The sequence below is a fragment of the Magallana gigas genome, chromosome 4, assembly GCF_963853765.1.
Source record: "Magallana gigas chromosome 4, xbMagGiga1.1, whole genome shotgun sequence".
Classification (NCBI taxonomy): domain Eukaryota; kingdom Metazoa; phylum Mollusca; class Bivalvia; order Ostreida; family Ostreidae; genus Magallana; species Magallana gigas.
The window spans coordinates 26,169,760-26,193,362 of record NC_088856.1 but is presented as its reverse complement, the minus strand read 5'-3'; the positions used below and the strand labels follow the sequence as shown (position 1 = coordinate 26,193,362).

Below are 23,603 nucleotides of genomic sequence, written 5' to 3'. Positions count from 1 at the left end.
TTTGGAGAAGAAGATAAAATTGCAAAAAGTTTACGACGACGACAGACAACAGGCCAAATTTTGATCAAAAAAGTTCCCTTGAGCCTAACACAATTAGATTACTAGTAATTATAAATTTAACTGTAGATGAACAATGTACATTATCTCTTCATTTTGTGTTTCAATTTACAATGTACCTGTACATAGAAAATGTCTTATCTTAAATATCTAATTTTCTTCACATGACTTTGGTTACACTCAGAAACAAACAGAATGTGTCCTGTGCCCACACATAAACTGTAAGGATTCTTCAGATCACAGTTATCAATGTAACGGAGAAACTTTCCACTCTGATCCAGGATGTGGATACAATGGTTGTCACTGTCTGCTGTCAGGATACGACTCTGACTGTCTGTTGTTATACCAAATGGTTTGAATGATTTGATTTTGTTAATTGAGGGAATACCAGTGTAACCAGTGTATCTCCATCTGAGTTTCCCGTCCTGATTAAGCACCACTACTGAATAAGCTCCAGAGTCAGCTACACAGATGTCATGGTTTCTATTTTCAGTGATGTACTTCATATCCCTTGTCCTTGAGAACAGAGGTTTACCATCGTCGTCAAACTGAATTTTTTGTTTCAGATTTGATCCCGAGTAACGGCCAAGTTGGCACTGGTTAGTCATGTACAGAAATGTAATGTACTTAAAAACCAGAAGATCACCAGTAGAGGTGACACACATATTAATAGGCTGAGATCCTAGCTCAAAAAAAATTGGCCCTTTTATTTGTGCAGTCTTGACCGTAGTTACGAAGATTCGTGAACTATCAGTCGTATACAATATATCACCATAAACGTCTACAGCTATGTCAGTAGGGATATACCATGAATGAGTCTTAATTGCATTGATTAGTAAGCCTTGATTATTGTAGCATTTGATATCCCCACTCTCTCCACTAGTCAAGAGTTTTTCTCCATTAAGACAAGTAATTATTTTGTGTAGTTTTTCATGTCCAGTCTCTATTGTGGCAACAAGCTCTGGTTCATCCAAAAGTTCACCGACTGACGGTTTTGGTAAGCTTAATTTCAAAACATTTTCTTCTGTGTTTGTGGATAATGGGATGATCTGTCCGAACAAATCATACAGTACTTCTTGGTTTATTGGTTTTGGAATGAATGCTGGCTTCGACGCTTTTAACTTGAGAGGGAGCTTGTTGAATTCTCTTACTTTAGAGCTGTATTCAATAATCGGAGATACTTCAGTGGATTTCAAGATTTCATTCATGTTCAGGAGAGTTTGTTTAATGGCTGATTGTATTTGTTCGATTTTATCCAATTGTTTCTGTAAAATGTATCTATGATTTATTTTTATTTCACTGATTTCAGTTTTCATTTTGTTGATGATGATGTCAATTTGTTGGTGCAATTGCTCTCCTTGTTTACATATTTCTGTTGTAAGCTCTTCATATTCTCCATCCAGGTTGGTAAGCTGATTTATCAAGTCGTGAGCGATTTCTTCATATTTTGGAGAAATACGATTTTCTAACTCCTCGGTCTCTTTTTCAATAACTTTTTTCATTGTCTTGTATTCTTCTGAAATTTCTAAAAATATGTGTCCTCTATGTTGTTCAGATGTTATACAAGAAGAACAGATTAAAATGTTGTTGCAACTCTTGCACTGAAATTCAGAGCTTTTCTGTGGATGTGTTCCACATTTCGGATAAGTCAAGGTTGATCTCCGTTCCTTGAAAGGGACAAGTTTATGTTTGTCATATCCATCTGAGATGTGATCTACTACACAGAGCTTGCAGAGGTTGACATGACAAAAGTCACAGTAGCTGTGTACTATGGCGGTCTCACACAGGTCACATCGGTGTAAATCCTGGGCACTAGGATTAGGATCCATAGTTGTTCTATAAGTAAATTGTTAGACAAATAATTCTTTTCGAAAGATGTTTATATTATTAGAAAACAATTTCAACTCTTCCATGATTTTTCTCTGGCAAATAAATTAATTTTATCAGTGATGTAGAAAAAAACACTAAAATCCTCGCAACTGTGATTTTTAAAATAAATAACAACGGTAAAAGAATAATCGATAAAAATCCAGCAATTTTATTACCCAGACTGTAAACAGATTAATTTTTTTTTAAATGGGAAAAAAAGATATTAATTAAAAGGATAATTATGTAAATCCTTATCTGGATCATGCAGTCCTTTCCTACCCCCGTTTAAACACATGACAAGTTTATGATGCTGCATCGTTTTTATCAAAGGTTTTTACAATAACTATTCTCAATTTGTTATTATATCAGATCCGCTGAAAACATGAATCTGTGAAACTTTGAAACGAAAGCAACACGATTATAATAATTGGAACACACTATTTTTTAAAAGGGTAACTTAATTTTCTGTACATTTAAGAAGTCTCCATGTAATAAGGTATACATACCTGGTTTGTAAGAAATTAATCTACGTCGTTTTTCAAAATCAGACATCAAATTTGTCAACTAGACGTATCTCAAAATATGGCTGAGTTTGCATGCCATGTGTTGGAGTCACCTGACAGCAGGTTGATAACGATTACGATAAGAGTTATTTCCTTGTATTGTAAGACGTACGTCTAAGTTGTCTAAATAAAGATAATTTTTTGGTTTTCTGGACTTCGACAACGGCCTAATTATTATTTTTTTTTATATTTTCTACAGCATTATATACACTGCTGCAGTTATGAGACAATCTATCTTTAAAAATAATAATGATTTAATTCTTATATTAACACTTTTTTTATTTTTTGCCTTGTCTGTAAATATATATATATGTTTATTTTCTTGATTTTACCTTAAGGGCTAGTTAATGGAAGAGCCACTGTTACAGCCGGTGTGTTCCCGTTTTGCACACATTTGATAATTGGGTATAGAACAATAGGTGTGAATTGCGTTGTTATAGCAATTATAGCCTGCTTTCAGTCAAAGATTTTACCTGGATTTTTACTTGTGTTTTATCATTCATTCATCAGCACCATTAAACAAGAAGAATATAGATATTTTGTTGTGTTTTAGACTAATAACTATCACAATTTTTTTCATTTGATAAAATAAAGATCAAATTAATATTTTTAGTCTTAAATTTCCGCTCACTGATAAAAAAAATAAGGATTAGATGATTTGATTTTTACATTTTTGCCCATTTACTTTAAATATAAAACTCGATGAATTGAGGAAAAATTGCTGGTCCCGGGCCAATTGGAAGCTGATTCAGTGGATAATTATATGATAAAGTGGAAAACTACACGGCCAGTCATATGGGGTAGTCCGTGTCTCTTTTTACAACTTACATTGTAGATGCAAAATATGTAAATCGCGTGTTTATAATTGGTTGTTTGGTATCAACAGAAAGATTATTATGAAAAGAAACAGACCTTTATCATAAAATATTTCAATCTTCGAAGTAGCAGCCTTGACAGTAGATCTTATGATCGACATCACCGCTTTAGTATATTGCGGGTCAATTTTCAAATCAGTAGCTCAATAAATTCCGACAAAAATAATAATTTAAATATTGATTCGATATACCTCAAACTGAAGAAGGTTGAAAATGTATGAATTAGTTCTACATTTGATAGGTTTTGTGAAAAAATATTTTCAGTTTTTGAAGCATATAAAATTGCCTATTTATCATCATATCGTCATACATTAATTTGTCTAATAGTATTCTCTTCGATTATTCAAGCCACAGCATAAATGAAAAATAATTAGCAGCGTTTTCACTAGACACATTTCCTCCATTTATGTAAGCAAAAGCAATGAATAAATACTAATATATGATATTTTCTCTTCAAACTTGTAGCGTGTAAGTGTACTTCCTAAAGGCAGGAAGATAAACAAAAGCACTACATACACAACATTTTTGCAATAATCTTTTTTGTTTAAAGAAATTCATGAAATTGTTGATGACAAAATCGATGTTTAAAATTAAATTCCAGAACATGGATGTCAATTATTATGTAAATGTGCTTCTATGCAAGTTATATTGTAACATAAAATAAATGTAAATATCAATTGCGAGTAGATATGTTTTATTTATTTCATTGTCAATTGCCCTTACAGGAACTGTGATATAGACTATAGCAATTAAGCAATTATCTCACCTGGTCAAATTCCCGTTTTGCACACATTTTTTCGATACATAATTTTCAAATGTGTGCAAAACGGGAACATGAACTTTGATTTCCGCTTGTAGAGTTGCATTTTACAGCATTCAACGTCTGTGACATCATAATAGAATTTAACTCGTTACTTAACATTTGTGTACCCTGTCTGTGTTATGGTTCTAAACTGCAATAGCTTTCCACAAAGTTTACATGTACAAAATATGTGGATTGTAAATATTTAAACAATAAAATCCTTTCTTTGGTGATTTATGCTAAATACGAAGGCGGCGACTTTGCAAAAAAAAATATAGATAAATTTTCTGCAATGATCGCTACTTTCATCCCCCCCCCCCCCCCCCCCTAGTCATCATCGAAAGCATATTTATTTATTGTTTGTATTTGCGATTTCTATTAAAACAATAATAAACTGATTGTTAAAAGTAAGTAAATTACTGTTGATATACATTAATATGTTAGCTGTATAAAGAAGAAGCAAAATTGTGTTCTAATGGAACGTTCTTGAGTCTGACATCATCGTACAGTCCATGCTTTTTCTTAGGTCATTGTAGGTTTGGACAAATCGATAAACGGGGCGTGTAGATTTCAGTCATGTAAGTTTCTATAGAGCTATGATTTAACTATAAGTTCCCGTAAGATATATTAAGGGAATCACACTCTCTGTATATGTAAATATTACTATATGACTTGCATGTTTTACTGCAAAACACATCTTCGCTAGCCAAGAGCAAGGGTTTATGGGGAGCACAGTGGACCGAAAACCCTTGGCTAGCGAAGATGTGCAAAACGTAATAATGAAAAATTTTACAATTCCAATTGGAATTATACAATGCAAATGCAATTCAAGTAAACATTTTACTTTATAATTTAAAAATAAAATATGCAATACTTTTAAAAAGACTTAACATTAGAAATTAAAAAAAATATGATATACAATACAGATTTAGATAATACTAAAAAAACAAATAATTTTATTTGTTTTTTCAGCACATAACAATAAAAATAAATTTAAAAAAATCATTGAATACAAACTAAAAATTACGAAATACAAATGGATAAGTTTTTGTGTATAACTTCCAATGTTTAACATGTCATACACTGAAGCTTGGGGTTTTTAAGCAAATAAAAAAATCATGTACATAAAGCCATACAGCAATAACAAAAAAAGATATTTAACATGAACACAGACGTATGTTAATTTGTTATAAAAGAAGACGAATTATACATTATATTCAATCATTACGTTATTAATCGCATTGACAATCAAAATTATCAAATTTTACAAAAGCAGTTTCATCAAAAGATTTCTTAAAGCATTCACACTAAAATAAAATATCAAACATTAAAAAAAAAATAGATTTTAAATCACATTTATGAATTTATTATAAATGATGTATTAATACAGAAACGTCACTAAAAGAATTTGAAGCCTTAAAAATATTTATACACGAAGAGTAGTACTTACGTATCATCACCCTAATATGCACCATTATTAGAAATTAATACTAACACCATCTTGACTTCAATGCAATCTCCATTGGCTTATTTCATAAATCCCACCTTTAAACTTCAAAAGTGAAAATCTCACGTGAAATCTATTTTTAAAAAATAAAAAAAAAAGAATCCACTTCCTGTTTGTATATTTTTAGTCAGCCGACATCGACACACTTTGTATGACCTTTTTTCAACACTGGGCATTGATTTCACAGGTACTTGTAATTTTAGCACATTTTATGTAATGCTTTTGTTATCAATATACTGCAAGTTTTGTTTGATTTTTAAAACAAATGCTTTTTTAATATTTTTAATAGACGCGTGCGTGTGTGTGTGAATATATGCATAAAGAAAATGAAAATAGAACGGGGAGCAATTCATGATGGTTCATTTCAGATCTCTCGATCGTTTAAAACACTTCATGCAGGTTGTATTTTTAAATCAAAATTTGGAAATTTTAAAAACAATATAATGATAAATAAATACTATTTCAAAAATGATAATTGCTTCTTTGTTAGCCAAGCCATTTTTTAAAATCAACTTTTATGTTTTTTTTAAAAGACCAACAGGACATCTGACGTGTGTATCATAAACCAGGGACATAAATAATATATGTTTTTGTATAAATTGAGGTGTCTGCACAGGGACTTGTGTTGAAAAAAAATATCGTTAAAAAAGTGGATACCTTGGAGGGAAAATTATTTGTCCTCCGAGGTACCCACTTTTTTTTACATTTTTTTCAACATAAGCCACTGCATGTGGTCTCTGTATGATCGGTCAACCGACTGCAATGTAAATCAAATATCATTTATATCCCTGTCACGTGAAATCTGAAAAAAATTTATCTTACCGGATTTTACTTGCCATATTGTATCTTAAAACTTAATTACTCGATCCTGTGTATACGTTTAATTTTATTTTAACTCTCTGTTTCAGTTTTTTAAAGACTTTGTTCCGTAGTTTATAGTTTAAATGTAATATTTTTTTTTTCATTTCTTTTTATAACTAAAAACTACGGCGCTCTTGTAACATTTTTTCTCAGAATTATACAAAGTTTGTATATAATCATTTTCATGCATCAAGTAAATGTGCATTTAGTAATCATTTTATTTTCATTTATCATTTACAGATGAAAGGCTTCTGACATGACAGATATGAATCCAGATGACTCCGCCTCATTTTCCAGACCAGATGAATGCAGAGTAACTAGTCTACATTTGAACCTAGATGTGGACTTTGTCTCCAGGACGCTGTGTGGCTTTGTGGATTTAGCGGTGAAGAGAATGAAAGATGGGGTCCATAACTTAGTAAGACAAAATACATAATCTCTTTTTCTCTTTCTCCCCCTTTCGTTTTAAACTTACTGGTCAAAAGAACATCTTATATTTTCCTAAATTCAAACCTTCATTCCTAGTTGTCATTCTTTTAAATTGAATCACAGAGGCATAAGAATATGATGATATTGAAGAATACTTGTATGCTGCCTAATGCAGTCTGACATTGATAAATGAGCAACTTTTTTCAATATTTAGATCCTAGACGCACAAATGATCACAATTCAAAAAATCTTAGATGTAGATTATGGCCAGGAACTAAAGTTTACCTTAGGAGAAAACAGTGCCATCTTTGGATCCAAGCTAGAAGTGCAGCTTCCTGTCTCTGCGTCTAAATGGTTGTGTAACGAATTTCTCCGAAGAGGATTGAAATTTTATTTTACCGAAAGCTTGAATTTGTTTATATCTTTATCTATTGCCATATTGAATTTATAGTTTCAAGAGGTATTGGACCATGAAAAGTGTTTTATTTCTCTATGTATATTGTCATGTCAGTCCAATTCTTTTCCATTGTATATTTAGACCATTTGATATATTTTAGCAGCCACAAGATTCGGGTGCATTATGAGACGTCCCCTCAGTGCCCCGCTCTTCAATGGCTGAGGCCCGAACAGACATTAGGGAAAAGGCACCCATATCTGTTTAGTCAAAGTCAGGTGGGTTTTTTTATGACAAACTTAACCGAAAAATAGACAAAACAAAACAAAAAACAAAATAAAAAAATAGGTCGTAAATACAATAAAAGATAAATAAACAGTTCTAAAAATATAATCAGTTTTTAAAATATAAACAGAAAAGCACACCACCAATCAGATTTCCTTTAAAAAAGAGAGGAAATATTATACAATTAAACCTCGAAACATATACTATTAAGATACGTGTAATTAATTCCAGAAGAATATTAAAAATAATTGCAGGTAAATGAAATATGAAAATGAAAGTTAATATTTAATTCCAATCTCCAATCCAGAACTGTATTATTTTAATATCAACGCTTTACATTAAGGTGGCTCTATACACCACTTTTTGATGACGCAGTACGCAAAAAAGTAAATCTGGAAACATGCATTTCCGGTACTGGCTGATTTAAACTGAGGTGAATTGTATGGGAACCGCTATTTTGAAAAATGTGTTAAATGGATAGATTTAATTTGATAATTGGAAAATTCATTACTTACAAGTAATGTGGTATGTGACACCTTCACGTTGTGTGGTATTATTTATCGAAATAAACAATAAAATCAAGTATAAATTTTTAAAGAGTTTCTTAAGCATCATCGATGTGTTACACCGTAGCGCAGTGGGTTAGTGGGTTCACTACAAACCAGTAGGTCATGAGTTCGATTCCCGTTGAGAACAATAAATTTTTTAACTTTTCAAAAATTTCTTAAACGTATTTTTTGGTTTAATACCGTGAAAGAAAATTCTCAACAGGTGAAAATATTTCAATTATAATATACTTTAATGCACATTAATATCGACACCTAACGGGGATGAGAGGGTTGCTTTGAATTTCTCTCAGGTTGGGATACATAAATCCTATTAGCCTAGTCAATGTTCCCCTTTATTTATTTGACTTAGTTTTGCACTAAAGCGAATATATTCACTTATACAGGGCAAAGTCTATAATGAAATATGCATGTATTTATCATTCCAACATTATATTTAGGAAATTTTCTTCAACTCAGAAAGGAAAAGTCCCCAAGGTGTTTGGGCCTTGGGACTTAGGAACGATAACCCTTACATGAGGAACTTTCATACCAAATAAAATTTGAAATATTTTTTGTGTTTATTTGCAATTGTTTTCATTCAATTTTTTATTTCACATTTATTAAAATACATTTTCTTATAACATCAAGCAACTTTTTCAGATGATTTGTCAACAGAGTAAGAAAATATGAAAAAATATGTTTTGGGGAAATACTAAAAAAAAATTGCAATAATAACATTTTTGAATGTTAAGAAGTGTTATATTTTTTTTATGTGTCCGAAGGAAATATCCATCATATGACAAAATAATTTCTCTCAATTTGTTGATAGCTGTCTTTTTAAAAAATATTTTACAAAAACACGAAAAAACATTAAAATATTCTTTAAAAATACCTATAGTATCCCTATCGTCATTTTAATATTTGATAAGTATATGTTTTGTGGTCTTCTATTGAAAATTGGAATAAACTGTGGGTGTATAGAGCCACCTTAACATAATCGCCTCCTGAGTTAATTTACCTAGTTTGTACACATATTTTCAAGCTATTTCTGTTTTTTATAAAAGCTCCGTACAAAAACAAACTACATGTATGGATATTGTCCCCATTATAGGCCATTCATGCCAGGAGCTTATTTCCCTGTCAAGATACCCCAGGGAATAAGGTCTCTTACACAGCAAAGGTAATACGTGTACTTGTATACAATACATGAAAAGGACAGGCTTGAGAGTCTGCAAATGAAACATAGCATAATTATATCACATTATAATGATTTGTCTCATATTGTGAAATCAAGTTCTTTTAAAAATGTATTATTTCTGGTGCAAGTGCTATTCATTTTGAAAGAATAACCTACATGTAATCTATGCAATAACAAATGTGTACGGTATATGTATGATATTGAATGCTTGTTATCATATTGAGTCTAAATAATTCACTAATAGTAAAAGTATTACCTTTTCTCCATAAAGAAATTTTCAATTGAAGTAATTTTACTTCAGATTAGAAAAATATGTTTATCTAATTGACAAAGTGGCAATACATGTTTTGGATTTCTAGAAAAAAGACATGAAATACCAGCGAGTCGATTCATTTACTAGTTTATTCTTGAATATATTATGTCAATTTTTATATACAATTGACACAAGTACAGATTACTGCTCCAAAAGATATAACCATTCTGATGAGTGCAATAAGGTCAGAACCAGAGCCCCACCCATCCGACGGAGGTAAACTTGTTTACCAGTTCGAACAGAAGTTTCCTGTTTGCACTTATCTCATTGCTATTGTTGGGGGTGATTTAGTGTCCAGGTACATGTAATAATTTCTTTCAATAAATTAAAAGTTTTTTCGACAAAAACATACATTTATTTTGATTTGATGGATAGAGTATTAAAAAAAATTGAAATTAACAGTTACATTTATTTTCGTTTTAGAGAAAAGTAATAGTGAAAGATAAAGAAAACTTCACAGCAAACTAATGATAAAAGTATTTATTTGAAGACACCACATTGAAAATTACATTAGGAATGCCGCATAATATGCACATATGACATTTAAAAAGAAATGAATTTGAACAAAAGGTACCTCTGTTTGCTTTTGCAGTATTATTGGCCCGAGATCTAAAGTGTGGACAGAGAGGGAAATGATAGAAGAAGCAGCTTATGAGTTTTCAGAGGTTAAAAAACAATTTGCTATGCCAGTTAGATATTCATTAAATACAATTAAAGATGTATATAATTTTTATACTAAGGTAAAAAGCTCAAACTTGAATCACTCTGCAGGAAATTTTATTCTCAATATTTTAATTTTTTGATATATGTTTGCTTCAGTGCCTTTTTCTCAAAATCCAGTAGTTTGAATACAAAAAATTAGATATAGTGTCAGATATAAACTTTAGTAATTGTCAGATCAATCGCTACGTAATATAAAGTGTATTTACATTATTTAATCTATCAAACGCTCAATTATATATCTCACTTCTTTTAAATAGACAGAGAAGACATTGCAGATTGCTGAGTCTTTAATGGGGCCCTATATCTGGGGTCAGTACGATGTACTTGTACTGCCGCCCATCTTTCCGTTCGGTGGGATGGAGAACCCCTGCTTGACTTATGTGACTCCGACTTTAATAGTTAGTATTCTTTCTCTTGTACTTATTTAAAAGACATTAAAAATGTGTTTTAAAACTTTAAAAGTCAGATGGATTGAAAAATTATATCTTTAAATGTCATCAAAATGTTATATCCCATCTCAGTTTCGGGAGGAGCATTTGAAGATTTGTTGAGGGTCATGGTCAGAATTTTGGCTAAAGTTTTGTTATTTGTAAAACTATATATATCTAAAATGTACCCGAAGTTCATATGTCGGCTGTCAAGTTATAAGTGAGATAAAGGCTTCGCAATTCCTTACTCTGTAAACAAAGCTCATGCTATGCTTTTGTTTACATTGGTTGCATGATAGTAAACACTTATTTAAATTATTTTTTCTCCATTAAATGTGCATAGTTAAACAATTTCCACTGTTTGTCACATCTCATTCTGTTTTAAATTTAATATATTTTCTATCCATCAACCTAAATGTAAACCAAAGCATGGCATGAACCTTGCTTACATAACAAAGAATTGACAGTTTTCTATATCGCTGGAAATTTGACAACTAACTTTTAAATTTCGGTTGACCATTTGAAATAGCTTTGACCAGCATATTATACAATAAACTTTAGCTCAAATCGTACCCATGCCCCTTTTAAGTTTCTGTCTCAAAATGTCTATGAACTTTACAGGCCGGTGACAAATCGTTAGTGGATATCTTAGCTCATGAGATCTGCCATAGTTGGACAGGAAACCTGGTCACCAACAAAAACTGGGAACACTTCTGGTAGTGGATTGCTAGTCATTAGTAAATGCTAGTATATGTACATATCTGTACATGTAGAAAAGAGAATGAAAATAACGTTCCTTTCGTCAACATGAGAGCTTCTTTGATAATTTGTGTAAATTATCTTTCATTTAGTTTAAATATTACTCCATTTATCCAATGCATTGCCAAGTGTTCTATTTAATAGCATTTATAGTGTGAAGTAACATTAACATTTCAGTTGGTGTCCATTTAGTTTAAAACCTTTGTAAATCTAAAAGTTTAATTTCGGCACAATTTGTTGTCTGCGCCCTATTGCAAATAATTTCCACTATGAGTGAGATGTAACTTTTGACATTTACAGGTTGAATGAAGGTCACACTGAATTTATTGAGAGAAAGGTTACAGGGAGATTACATAATAGCAAGACTCTACCTCAATTTATGGCCGCAGGGAAAGCCGTGGAACTCAAGGAAATAATCGTAAATAGCTAGGTCTTTAATAAAAAAGAATGACAAGCACTATTGTACATACGTATGTAATATTTCTTTCCCTTATCAGAGGGGGTATTGTCAAGTTTATTCTTTAATTCAATTTTTAGTACCACCATAATTGTGGTGATGGATGCAGAAGTTTCACAAAAAAAACAAGATCTCCAGCGTTTGACAATTTATATTTTACCAAATTCAGTATTTTGTTTGACAATATGGGCTTTACCAATTCCAAAAATTCAAAATACTAGTATTCTTTTACATACCCTCCCTAACAGATGAGAGTGTAGGATTTTTAAGAAAGAATTTCTTTGTTTTTCCAGGTTAGAATATTTATCTGGAATAGGGCAAATTATTTGCCCTCATTATTTGCTGAGAATAAATCAAAACAACCAAAGCGTGTAAAATAGAAAATCTCTATGCTTCATTTTACACCTATGAAACAGAATGAAAAATGATATTATTTTTCTAATTCTCAGTACTATATTTGTTTTTTACCTTTTGTATGATCATAACTTAATGATAAATAATAGAAGAATGCCATTGTTCTCTGTCCTAATGTTAAGGAAGAAGTATTGAAAAATGGCCCGTACACTCGGATGATCCCTGACCTTAAAGGTGTGGATCCAAATGACGCCTTCTGCATCGTTCCCTATGAGAAGGGCTTCACTCTGTTATTTTACCTGGAGACTCTGCTTGGGGGTCCAGGTAAGAGTTGTGACATATACAGTGCTAAATATATATTTTAAATATATATTTATATATACTAAGAAACACGTTTTACCTTTTAACGGTCAATTTTGTTTTGTTGAGTGAGGACGTAAATATGAATAACTTATTTTTGGAGTATGTAAATTCTTTTGTGGAAAATATTCACAAAATCCGTCAACACTGGGCCACCAGAATAGATCATAGTTCTATCCTACCTTTTACACAACAAAACTTGTCTCACTTAAAAACAAATAAAAACAACATCATTTTATTCAAAAGTTTATTTTTAACATGAAAAGGTTTAATGATGATACATGTAACAGAAGATCAAAATATTCTGAATCTACCTTTCTGTGCCATTTTTGTGAAATGTGTCAGGTAAACTAAACATGGCATTTCCCATATATGGGTAGCTATGAAATTGAATATAAATAAAGCTAGGGTTTCCTGAGTAGAAATTAATTTGAAGAAAAAAGTCACGTTTACAAATGGAAGGAAATCTTTTAGTTAGATGTAACCAAACTTGAAATAATTAGCAGGGGCAGTAAGGGTGAATTTTGTTTTGAAAGATTTATAAGAAAAGGACATCATATTCTCTTAAAACATGTTAATCAACATGTCAAATGCTCTTGTATATTGGCAGAAGTTTTTACCCATATATAAAACGAAAACGGTTTAATGCATTTACAAAATAATATTCGAAAAAAAGGAAAACCTACCTTATTTGATATGAAGCCTTTTTTTCTCTACAGATGAGTGGTATATCATTCCTTTGGTTGTTTTATATAGTCAACTAAAAGCTGGCGCTTGTTTCTTGTTAGCAACCATGATTCAAAGCACTGCAGTTCATTTGAATGCAAATAAATGAGTACATCTATTGACTGAAAGAAAGTTTTATAAAGTATTAACCTAAAATTGAGGTCATCGTTGTTTTTCATTGTGCACTGTTACATATCATTCCAGTTACTTACCATAGAATGCGTTTCCCAGAACATTAAGTACGTCGTGAGCTAAACAAACTATGTGTACTTTTAGAGGTGTTTGAAAAGTTTCTTCGGGCTTACGTTGAGAATTTCAAACAGCAGTCCATTGATTCCAACCAGTGGAAAGATTTCCTTTACTCCTATTTCCACGATAAGGTACACAGATAGTTATATGTAAATAAATTCTTAAAGTTTGTGTTTGCATTCATAAACATAGCTTCTTTCAGGTACAATGAAACCTTATTAATCCAAACCTCTTCTTTTTCATCAAAATTGTTGGGATTAATAAATACTTTGGTTTAAAAAGCCCAAAGTTTAAAATATAAACATGTCATAAATCTTTTCCCAAATGATGAATGCATGTATCGACAAAAACGAAAACGGATTTGGACAAAAATGATGTAGAATTCTTTCATAAGGAACTAATTAACAGAAAAATAAAGAAATGCTTCATATCCGATTTGAGGATATTTCCGAATAAGACTTACTTCATTTACTCAGACAGAGGTGCTTGATAGTGTGGAGTGGGAAAAGTGGTTCTACGGCCAGGGGATGCCACCAGTGATGCCAAAGTGAGTATTTTTCTGAGCTTCTACAGTCTTCTGTTAAATACAAATTATATTAAAAATAATAGCTATTGTTCTGTCGTCGCTAACATAATGTGAAGATACTCAGAAAGCGTGTGTATTAAGTGACAGTGGATTTAATACTGACGATTTAGAAAGTCATTTTGGCAGACCTTGAACTGAATCAGCAAGATGAAGTATGTGGTTTTAAAGTTTGGTTTTGGAATTCAACTGTCCGCTGATAATGGATTCTATCTCGTAATTCCAAATAAAGTTGTAATATTTCCTCTTCTTGAGTTATGCACAACTGGTAAGTATTTAAACTTAAAGCTGCAATGTAAGAAACTGCAAATTGCTTCATAAAAATTGAAGGTGTTTATACAAATGCATCTTATTTATTTTCCGTTCAGAATTGTTGCAGCTAAAACATTTTGCAAGCATATAAATATTCAGGACAATTTGTACTGACAATACGCTTTGGGATTTTTTCTCATTGTAACAATTATCATTTTTTTTAATCGTGTTGGTCAGGTACGACGACAGTTTTGCAGTTCCCTGTAAACTGCTGTGTCAGAGATGGTCGACCTCCGCAGATAATGACCTTGATCAGTTTGACCCCAGTGACCTGACCTCAATGGCCCCTTTACAAGTCGTGGAATGTCTGGGTTTACTTGTGGAAGACGTAAGGATGTTTCAAGACGTTTATGATTATTTTAGAAATGATAAAGTTTATTAAAACACTTTTTAATATGAAATACATAAATGAATAGGAAAACATGTATTGCCTCTCCAGTTTTTAACTGGTGATTAAAATCATGAAATTTACTTTTATAGCCAATTAGATAATGATCAAGGTCAATGATTTTTCCTATATAGATTGTGATTTGAAACTTTTCTGTATTCAAGATTATATCAATAATTAAGAACAGCTAATAGTTTAGAATGCGTCTATGTGGTGTTTAATTTCTAAAAATATGTATATTTTTTTTTATTTTGATTAACCTAAAGAATGAATAGGATATGTTTATTGTCATTTATTCCGTTTTGTGAAGCTTTAAGGGTTTTTTTTTTTATTTTTTGACAGCCTCCATTGTCCCTCATCAAAATACAAAAAATGAACGAGCTGTATAAATTGAATGTTACAAAGAATTCCGAATTCAAATTTAGGTATATGATTTTTAAGGTCACCTGAGTTAACTCAGGTGACCTATTGCTATCCGTTTTCGTTCGTCGTCATGCGTCGTGCGACGTGCGTCGTGCATTAACAATTTACATGTTAAACTTCTTAAAAACTACAAGGCTGATTGTTACCATATTTGGTGTGAGGCATCTCAATGGTAAGAGAAATCTAAATTGTGAAATTCATGGCTCTACCACCCCCGGGGTGCCGCATGTTGAGCCAAATATGCAAAAAAGCAGCCAAATTTTCAAAAATCTTCTTCTCTACTCCCACACACGTGAGGAAACAAATGGTTGCATTATTATGATGTCCATGAAGCCCTCTTCCAAAATTGTGAAATTCATGGCCCCTGGGTCAGGGGTTCTGACTCTAGGGTGGGGCCAATATGGCCATATAGTAAAATGTATTAAATCTTAGAAAATTTTCTTCTCTACTCCCATATATATTTGTTAAAAACTAAATGCATGATTATGATGTTCATGAAGCCTCTACCCAAATTGTGAAATTCATGACCCCTGGGTCAGGGGTTCAGGCTCTAGGGTGGGGCCAATATGGCCATACGGTAAAAATGTATTATATTTTAGAAAATCTTCTTCTCTACTCCCATATATATTTGTTAAAAACTAAATGCATGATTATGATGTTCATGAAGCCTCTACCCAAATTGTGAAATTCATGACCCCTGGGTCAGGGGTTCAGGCTCTAGGGTGGGGCCAATATGGCCATACGGTAAAAATGTATTATTTTTTAGAAAATATTCTTCTCTACTCCCATATATATTTGTTAAAAACTAAATGCCTGGTTATAATGTCCATGAAGCCCTCTACCAAAATTGTAAAATTCTTGACCCCTTTGTAAGGGGTTCAGGCTCTAGGGAGGGGCCAATATGGCCATATTGTAAAAATGTATTAAATCTTTAAAAAATTTTCTTCTCTACTCTCACACATGTGGGCAAAAAACTGAATAAATGGTTATGATGTCCACTATCTCCTCTACCTAAATTGTGAAATTCATGGCCCCTGAGTCAGGGGTTCAGGACATGAGGTGGTGGGGGGGGGGGCAATATGGCAATAAAGTGCTAATGTATATAATGTTTAAAATTTTTCTTCTCTATTTTCACGCATCTAAATTAATAACTGACTGATAATTATGTTTACCATTTAAATTTTCATTTCCCCTGGAGTATGGGTTTTACTCTAGGGGAGGGCCAAAATGAATGTATAGGTGTTAATGCATATAATGTTAAACAATTATCTTCTTTACTCCCACACACCTGAAAGGATTTTGTAGACCAGATCTTTAAGTTTTTCGCCAAAATTATAGGTTTCCTAGTTCTTTTTGAAAGATTTCAGGCAGGAAGGTGGTCGTCATTACAAATTTATAATTTTTCTACTCCAGAATGAAACCTAATTAATTAAATGCATATATGAGACTCCTCGACAAGTTTGTGTATGGGTTATATGCTACTCAGATGACCGTTAAGGCCAATTGGCCTCTTGTTTTTTATAGACTCATTAGAAATAAATGATGAACTGAATTTTTCCATTCAACAGGAAAATTAATTTCTGATAGAAATTACTTCTAACTGCAATCAAATTTGATAACACTTCATAATGTATTATCCAGGTGGTTGAGATTGTGTATTAAGGCTCAATGGAAGGAGTCCATCCCTAGAGTCCTAGACTTTATCAATGAGCAGGGACGTATGCGATTAGTCCGAACACTTTATAGGTAACTTGAAAATTAATGCTCTGTGTTTTAAACTGAGCACTAAATTTTTAAAATATTTCATTCTCCCCATTTTGTCAGTCTACCAATTATGTTTGTGTAATGGAACTGAAATATAGCGTACTTACATACTGTATGTAGAGAAATATTCACCCCGCTTAATTTTCGCCCCTTTAGCCCTCGATATCGGTGGGTGAATTCAAGACTGGGCAAATTCCAATGCCTCATATTATTCTCTTTTTGCAAGTGAAAATTGATGAAAATTACACGAACCGAAAATACCCCTGTATACAGTATTTTCTATCTTTTATCTTTTGTTCTCTCTTTTTGTAGAGACCTGTGTGGGTGGGAAGATGCCAGACCAACGGCCATTGACAACTTCAAGAAACAGAGAGGAGAGATGCACCACATCCTGGAGACCATGCTGTCCAGTGACCTTAAACTCGGTTAGAACACAGCATTTGGTGCTGAGAAAGATTGGGCACTAGAATTTTTTAACCAATGGATATAATCCTTGGCTAAATTGAAAATAGATCTTCAATATTTACAATCTTTGGAGTGAAATCGGTAGAGTTGTGAACAGTTAATTAAGTGATGTATTAATATAATTTCATCTTTAAAAGCACTGTCTTTATTTTATACATTTCAAATTATGGATGGTTTCTTTAAAAAGGATATATATTGAGGTAATAAATGATTATTATTTGAATACAATATATATCATACAATTATTGCTGTTTCTGAGGTCAATGCGATGATTTACATTATAGCTTCCCGAGAAGTACAATGAATATTGTACTTTGAGGGTAGCTAAATCAGTGTTACGATCAAAAAACAAAAATAATTGTATTTAAAATATATGATTCAGTGACGAATTGATACAGACATATCAAATGATGTTAATATTGTCCTTGATTGTTGAGTAAAGGTAATGAAAAACTGTACTTATAAGATTTTCTTGATTTTAATTTCAATTTGGGGTTTTGTGCATCTTTTTAACTCAATATGCATTTCTATTTATTTTTATTTAATTAAGTTAAACGGAAAAATATTGGCTAAATATTTTCACGGTGGCTAAACACATGTATTTACAGTCAATATTAGTCCCAGTCTCCGTTATACTCTGAGTGAGGAAGATCGCGTTGCTGACCGAGGCTGCTAATTGATTGGTCAATAGTTTTTGTTTCTTCAAGACTGCTTCCATTTGATTGAATAGGTCCAGCAGTATTCTGTGCGATGTTTTCCCTCTTCTCCTGCGCAATGATATCTTTCACCATTTGAATGTTAGTGTAGTTGATCGACGGAGCATTAGATGGAGTGTTAAGCTCGTTGTTTGCTCCAACATCCGGGGTTTCGTCTTGGTGGTTCACTGAATTTTCACTGACATGAAGATCTTCAATGTTACTAAGGCTTACACCTAAGTGTCTGCCAGTCATGTTGCTGGCGTTTGATGCTCTGTTGCTAATGGCCAGACGCGTTGATTGGTTACCTGTTGCGGTGTCGCCTCGACCACTTGTTGCGCTTGCTGTACTGTGCTGCAATTGACTTTTGCCACTCGTCTGTCGCGCTGCTTGCTCTCGTGCAATGAGCGATTTAACAAGAAGAACGCTATCAACATTCCAGTTGTATTCGTGTTTCTGCTCAATCTTTTGATCGTCTGCTGGAGATGCCTCCGTCTTTGGTTTCTCTGAAATTTGAGCATACCTTTGCGGAAAAGGTCGCGCGTTCAATTCCATTCGAAGGTGAACGAGATCGGCCGCGCTTTGAGCACCGAGAAGTCTCGAAAGTTCGCCTGGTTTGTAATTTTGCAGTGGGAAGTTGTGCACAGTATAGCTTGGCGGCATAATCGCATGAAGAGGACCCCTGGGTAATTCCTCCATTGACGAAGACGTGGGGATGGAATTATTGGATTCAGGCACAATTGTAGCTTCGACTGTTGGCTTTTCTGCAGGATGTGATTTCGTGGTTGACCTAAATTAAGAATGTATTAAAACAGTTATGCCATGTTTCCGCACCAATCTAATCGTTCGGAAGCACTTAAAATATAACTATGAAGATATATTATTTGATTTCATCAAATTTAACAACATTGCACGTCATGTATTATTTGTTTAAGAATATTTAACATTAATGGAAAGGCAAAACCCGTTTTAAATATCTCTTTCAAATTCATGTACGATTTTATTCATAGATGTTTTTTTAACTAAATAGTAAATATGCATTAAATTTTTATTAATTATCTACTGTTTCATCTATTTTATATCTGCTCATAGGATAAATAGGTAATTTTTTTCACGATTTTGCATTGTAATTGGTAATTGCATTGTAATTTGTAATTGGAGAAAAAATTCCCTAAACATATACAAATGTAGATGTTTCAGGAGTTGTTAAACCTGTTCATCTGTTCCTGCACAAAACATTATTCGGTTGTCTGTTTCATTAACATTAAGGAAATGGACTTACTTGTCGGTGCGCTGTTTGCGACTTTTTCCGCATTTCTTGCACGGGCGCTTTTTGTAACAGGCATACACCACCATGAATAGAAATATGAGGAAGAGAACTGAGCAGGTGATGGCGGTAGTGATTCCTTCTGGTGTCTCTATGAAACTTCTTGGGTCCACTGTAGATTAAATACAATGGTTGATTAATTTATATAAATTTTTTTCTGTATTTTAGTAGTTGTTTTATTTTTGAAAGTTCAATACAATAAGTGTACTGTGATAATGATGCAAGTCTTTATTATATGACGTCGTCGTAGAACGTAGCATCGTTTTCCAAAGTGGAAATGGGCTTGAACATTTATTCTTCTCCATTTTTTTATTATTTGTTAACAAATATACAGAAAATGTACTGTTTGTTCAGTAAAGTGTGGGGACAGTTCCCATCCTATCCCTTGGCTTTGTTGCTACGAGTCTGAGTATTACCGTCTACGCAAGTCATTGGCCCTATGGTAAGGTATCCGTCAGAAGAGAAGGACGACATTCTAATGACCACCCTCGTCACCGGAAGTAGACTGCTATCCGTGAGGTACCCACTGTCTTCCCTAAGGGTGTCATCTTCAATTAAACAGTTGCACTTTTTGGCGGGGTCTGCACATGTTCCAGTTAGTCCGCATGCGCAGTAACCAGACTGCTGATTTGCATCACCCCAGTCGTAGCGTTTGACTGAGTCACGTGATTCCCACTTCGAATAAGTCCCTACAAATTGAAGCAAATCGACCTATGACCATATTTCATATCTCTCTCTCTCTCTCTCTCTCTCTCTCTCTCTCTCTCTCTCTCTCTCTCTCTCTCATCATAATTCACACTTACTTTGTAAGAGGAGTTTAGAACTGTTACACTCATATTTTATGTACTGCTGGCAGCTTGACGTCAATAAAATGGCGCGCTCTATGTTCTGCATTGTCAAGGAATATACCGGGTTAACATCAGCATACCCTAACAACGAAATTGATGAAAACTGTTGGAAGGATTTCTGTCACAAGATTTGTCTAAAACTATGAGTCCAACAATATGATTCACCTACTTCGGCATTTAAATTATCAATACATGTCAATAATTAAACTGTATAATGAAGTTAACGTGTACAAGTCAGCGAGTCAGCCACATATAGGGAATTTTTTTTTTTGCTTCCGTTTTTTTTTCTTAATTAAAAATGGTAGCATTCCAGTCTGAGTTCAATAATACTTATTTTATTGTTTTGAAATGCTATCATTTTAAATTTGGCATTGTCTAGTTCCTAAAGGGTACATGTATGTCACTGTCATTAGACAAAAGTAACATTGGAAGAATATTACAGCTACCTTTTCTGTGATCATAGTTTTATGAAGTGCAATTGTTCTGCACATTTTTTTCGGGCTATGTGTTAACGCATTATAATGGTTAAATGCAAGCAGCGGGAAGTTGTGCACTGTCCTTATGCAAGCAAAGCAATTACACTTCATAATTGCATAATCATTGCATGGAACATTGATACTCATAGTTAGATTTCAATCATTATAAAACCCACAACTTTGATGGAAGCAATTATGTAACAATGACAACTGGTGGTTGTAATGAAAATAGGGATTGCATTACAAGTGCCTTTTGAAAAGTACAGATATTACTAAAACCGATTTGGTTTGACTTTTCCGATCGCGTCGCGTTCAACTTTTTCAGCTACGTCATACATAAACAATACCCGCACCTTAACCACAGTTTTTTTTATTGGTGGATTCAGCGTACCGCTGATTGGCTGCTGGTTAACTAAGACTAAATTATGCACGGACAGAACAACAACATATCAGAGAATGAAAAATTCACATGGGTACTCGTGACTGTCGAAATTGGGCTATTTTTCGAAAGTGTACACTTGTGATAAAACAATACATACGGTACATAACATATATAGCTGTAGCTCTGTGTATAAATTTTGGGTTAGAAAATATAAAGCTACAGTGCATACAATACTTACATGTATACAAAAACTTTACGGCAATTTGCCGCGTATAAAAATAACACTATTTTAAAAAAATATTTACATCATACCATACCACATTTTGTGCAAATAATCCATTTAAATAATTCTTCATTTAGTTTACTACTGTTAATAATTGTAGCTTTACCCGCCCCAAACTTTCTCCTATTAAACAACCTTTAACCGTACTCGGAAAGCGGATCAAGAACTGTATTTTTTATGTATGTAAACAAACCAGTGTTCATGTATGGAGCGGGTGATCGGGGGTTCAGAGACAGGTAAAATAAAGAAATCTGCAGTAAATGGTTTGTGGATATTTTAGTATATATATTTACACCGAAAGTGATAGGGCAACAGAAGAGAAACGAATCGGACACTTGCCTAATGAAGACGCACATGTACAAACCTCCTTGCACTCTCCACTTCCGTCTCGTTTTATTGACTGTCGATTGCCGATCGAAAGGTGTAGAAATCAAGGAATTCATACCTATCACTTTGACTGGCAAGTTAGTAGGTAATACATGTGCATTATACATTTACGGTATTTACATGAAATGAACGCTTAGCACATGCAACTTTTAAATATTATATTTTTTATAACGCCGTACTCTGGACCGTAGCTTGAGGCTATGGTTTAACGCCCGTTTGCACACAGAGAGAGAGAGAGAGAGAGAGAGAGAGAGAGAGAGAGAGTTTAGCACAGAATTTAAACATACGGGATAGTCGATTTTGAATGAATAATATTGGGGGGAAATAAACTGTTCTGAGAAATCCTTCAGCTCTGGCATTGCATAAGCGTATACTGATAACTCGGCCTAAAAATAGGAGTTAACCAATCATATTGTTTTCACACCGGCGGCGTGTATAATTTATGCATGACGTAGCTGACAGAAATGATCGTGACGCTATAGGAAAAGTCAAACCAAATCGGTTTTGATAATATATAACTCAAAGTTCAAAAGATGAATTTTTATTTTAGATATGAAAAATTTTATCCACAAAATTCTACATTGCAATTATTACTTACAGCCTCCGACGGCATATCCCACATGCTCTCTAGCATTGAAGTCATGTTTGAACACCGTCTGCGCCGGAACTGACGTCATATCACAGTATACGGAAAACACGACCCCATCCTGTTTGGGTTCCACGTTAAAAGTGGCGCTCTTTGTGTAACCATGGAGACGCCAGTCCTCGCAGTTCCGCCGTGTAGTCGCTGTAATTGCTGTTAATTTAATAAAATAATAATTTAGATGCTGATTTTGATGATAAATTTTAAGATAATAATTTTTTTTATATTTAAAAATTTCAAATCAGAAGTGGTAGACAATTTGATCAAAATTTTCCCTTCCGAGAAAGAATCTCGGAAAGTTATTTAGAAGGGTTAAATATGTACATGAAAGGCCATTATTAAAAACTATTAGTTTGATGCTTTCTATCTTTCTGACTGCAGAATTTTAAAAATAGTTTTGAAAAAGAAAAAAAATCCCTACCTTACTAAAAAGACGGATTTATTTGATGTCTTTGTCAAACAAAGCAAACATATATCGGTGGCATTAATATATTAAATATTTTTCAGATATTTACCTCTTAAAATCCATAGCAATGTCACAATGTAGTTTAACATTTCCACCGTTTAAGAAACTCTCGGTACATGTACATTATGAAACCAAGCTTGATCAAGAGATTGTGTATTTGATAATTTCAGGTGTTTCGAGTCTGCTAATATCAGGAGAAGAAAGTAAGCAAACAGAGAACATTTTTAAAAAGAGTTATTGTTGACCAGAGAGTTGCAAACATATCGCACTCTTACGATAACACAGAGAGAGGAAGCCACAGTAAACACGGTCAATGTGAATTGCTCTATAGCTTTCTTTCATGGTATTATTCAGCCATTCAAACTGTTTAGAACTACTTGTAAAGGAGAAAGCCAAAATCGTGT

The 23,603-nt window shown here is 33.1% G+C and overlaps 3 protein-coding genes across 9 annotated transcripts in view; 1 reads left to right on the top strand and 2 right to left on the bottom strand.

Annotated features, from left to right (window-relative positions):
- Positions 1-194: 194 nt before the first annotated feature.
- Positions 195-23,603, bottom strand: part of LOC105339967 (tripartite motif-containing protein 3-like) — a 314,106-nt gene continuing 290,697 nt past the window's right edge. Inside the window, exon 3 of the mRNA XM_066083288.1 lies at positions 195-1,893. Coding sequence (XP_065939360.1) covers positions 195-1,886 — 1,692 coding nt within the window. The 5' untranslated portion in view covers positions 1,887-1,893. The remainder of the gene's footprint in view (positions 1,894-23,603) is intronic.
- On the top strand, positions 1,032-17,864 carry LOC105339965 (leukotriene A-4 hydrolase). Of its 7 annotated transcripts, XM_011445763.4 has the most exons (18): positions 5,779-5,860; positions 6,042-6,072; positions 6,775-6,952; positions 7,178-7,317; positions 7,521-7,635; positions 9,302-9,370; positions 9,842-9,999; positions 10,294-10,366; positions 10,682-10,822; positions 11,474-11,568; positions 11,912-12,029; positions 12,605-12,746; positions 13,785-13,888; positions 14,234-14,304; positions 14,830-14,980; positions 15,383-15,465; positions 17,105-17,209; positions 17,540-17,864. In XM_011445763.4, exons 3-18 carry the CDS (start codon positions 6,791-6,793, stop codon positions 17,655-17,657), a joined length of 1,845 nt encoding a protein of 614 aa, XP_011444065.3. In that variant the 5' UTR covers positions 5,779-5,860; positions 6,042-6,072; positions 6,775-6,790; the 3' UTR covers positions 17,658-17,864. The 7 variants fall into 7 exon arrangements, 6 of the variants coding, with proteins under 6 accessions (XP_065937855.1, XP_011444067.3, XP_019927661.3 ...); XM_066081783.1 differs by lacking the exons at positions 5,779-5,860; positions 6,042-6,072 and adding an exon at positions 1,032-1,054; XM_011445765.4 differs by lacking the exon at positions 6,042-6,072 and having other exon boundaries at positions 5,773-5,860; positions 7,524-7,635.
- Positions 17,899-23,540, bottom strand: LOC105339966 (uncharacterized). Its single transcript, XM_011445767.4, has 6 exons — positions 23,249-23,540; positions 22,689-22,886; positions 20,518-20,643; positions 20,131-20,403; positions 19,670-19,826; positions 17,899-19,177 (listed from the first exon to the last, which is right to left on the bottom strand). Exons 1-6 carry the CDS (start codon positions 23,286-23,288, stop codon positions 18,307-18,309), a joined length of 1,665 nt encoding a protein of 554 aa, XP_011444069.3. The 5' UTR covers positions 23,289-23,540; the 3' UTR covers positions 17,899-18,306.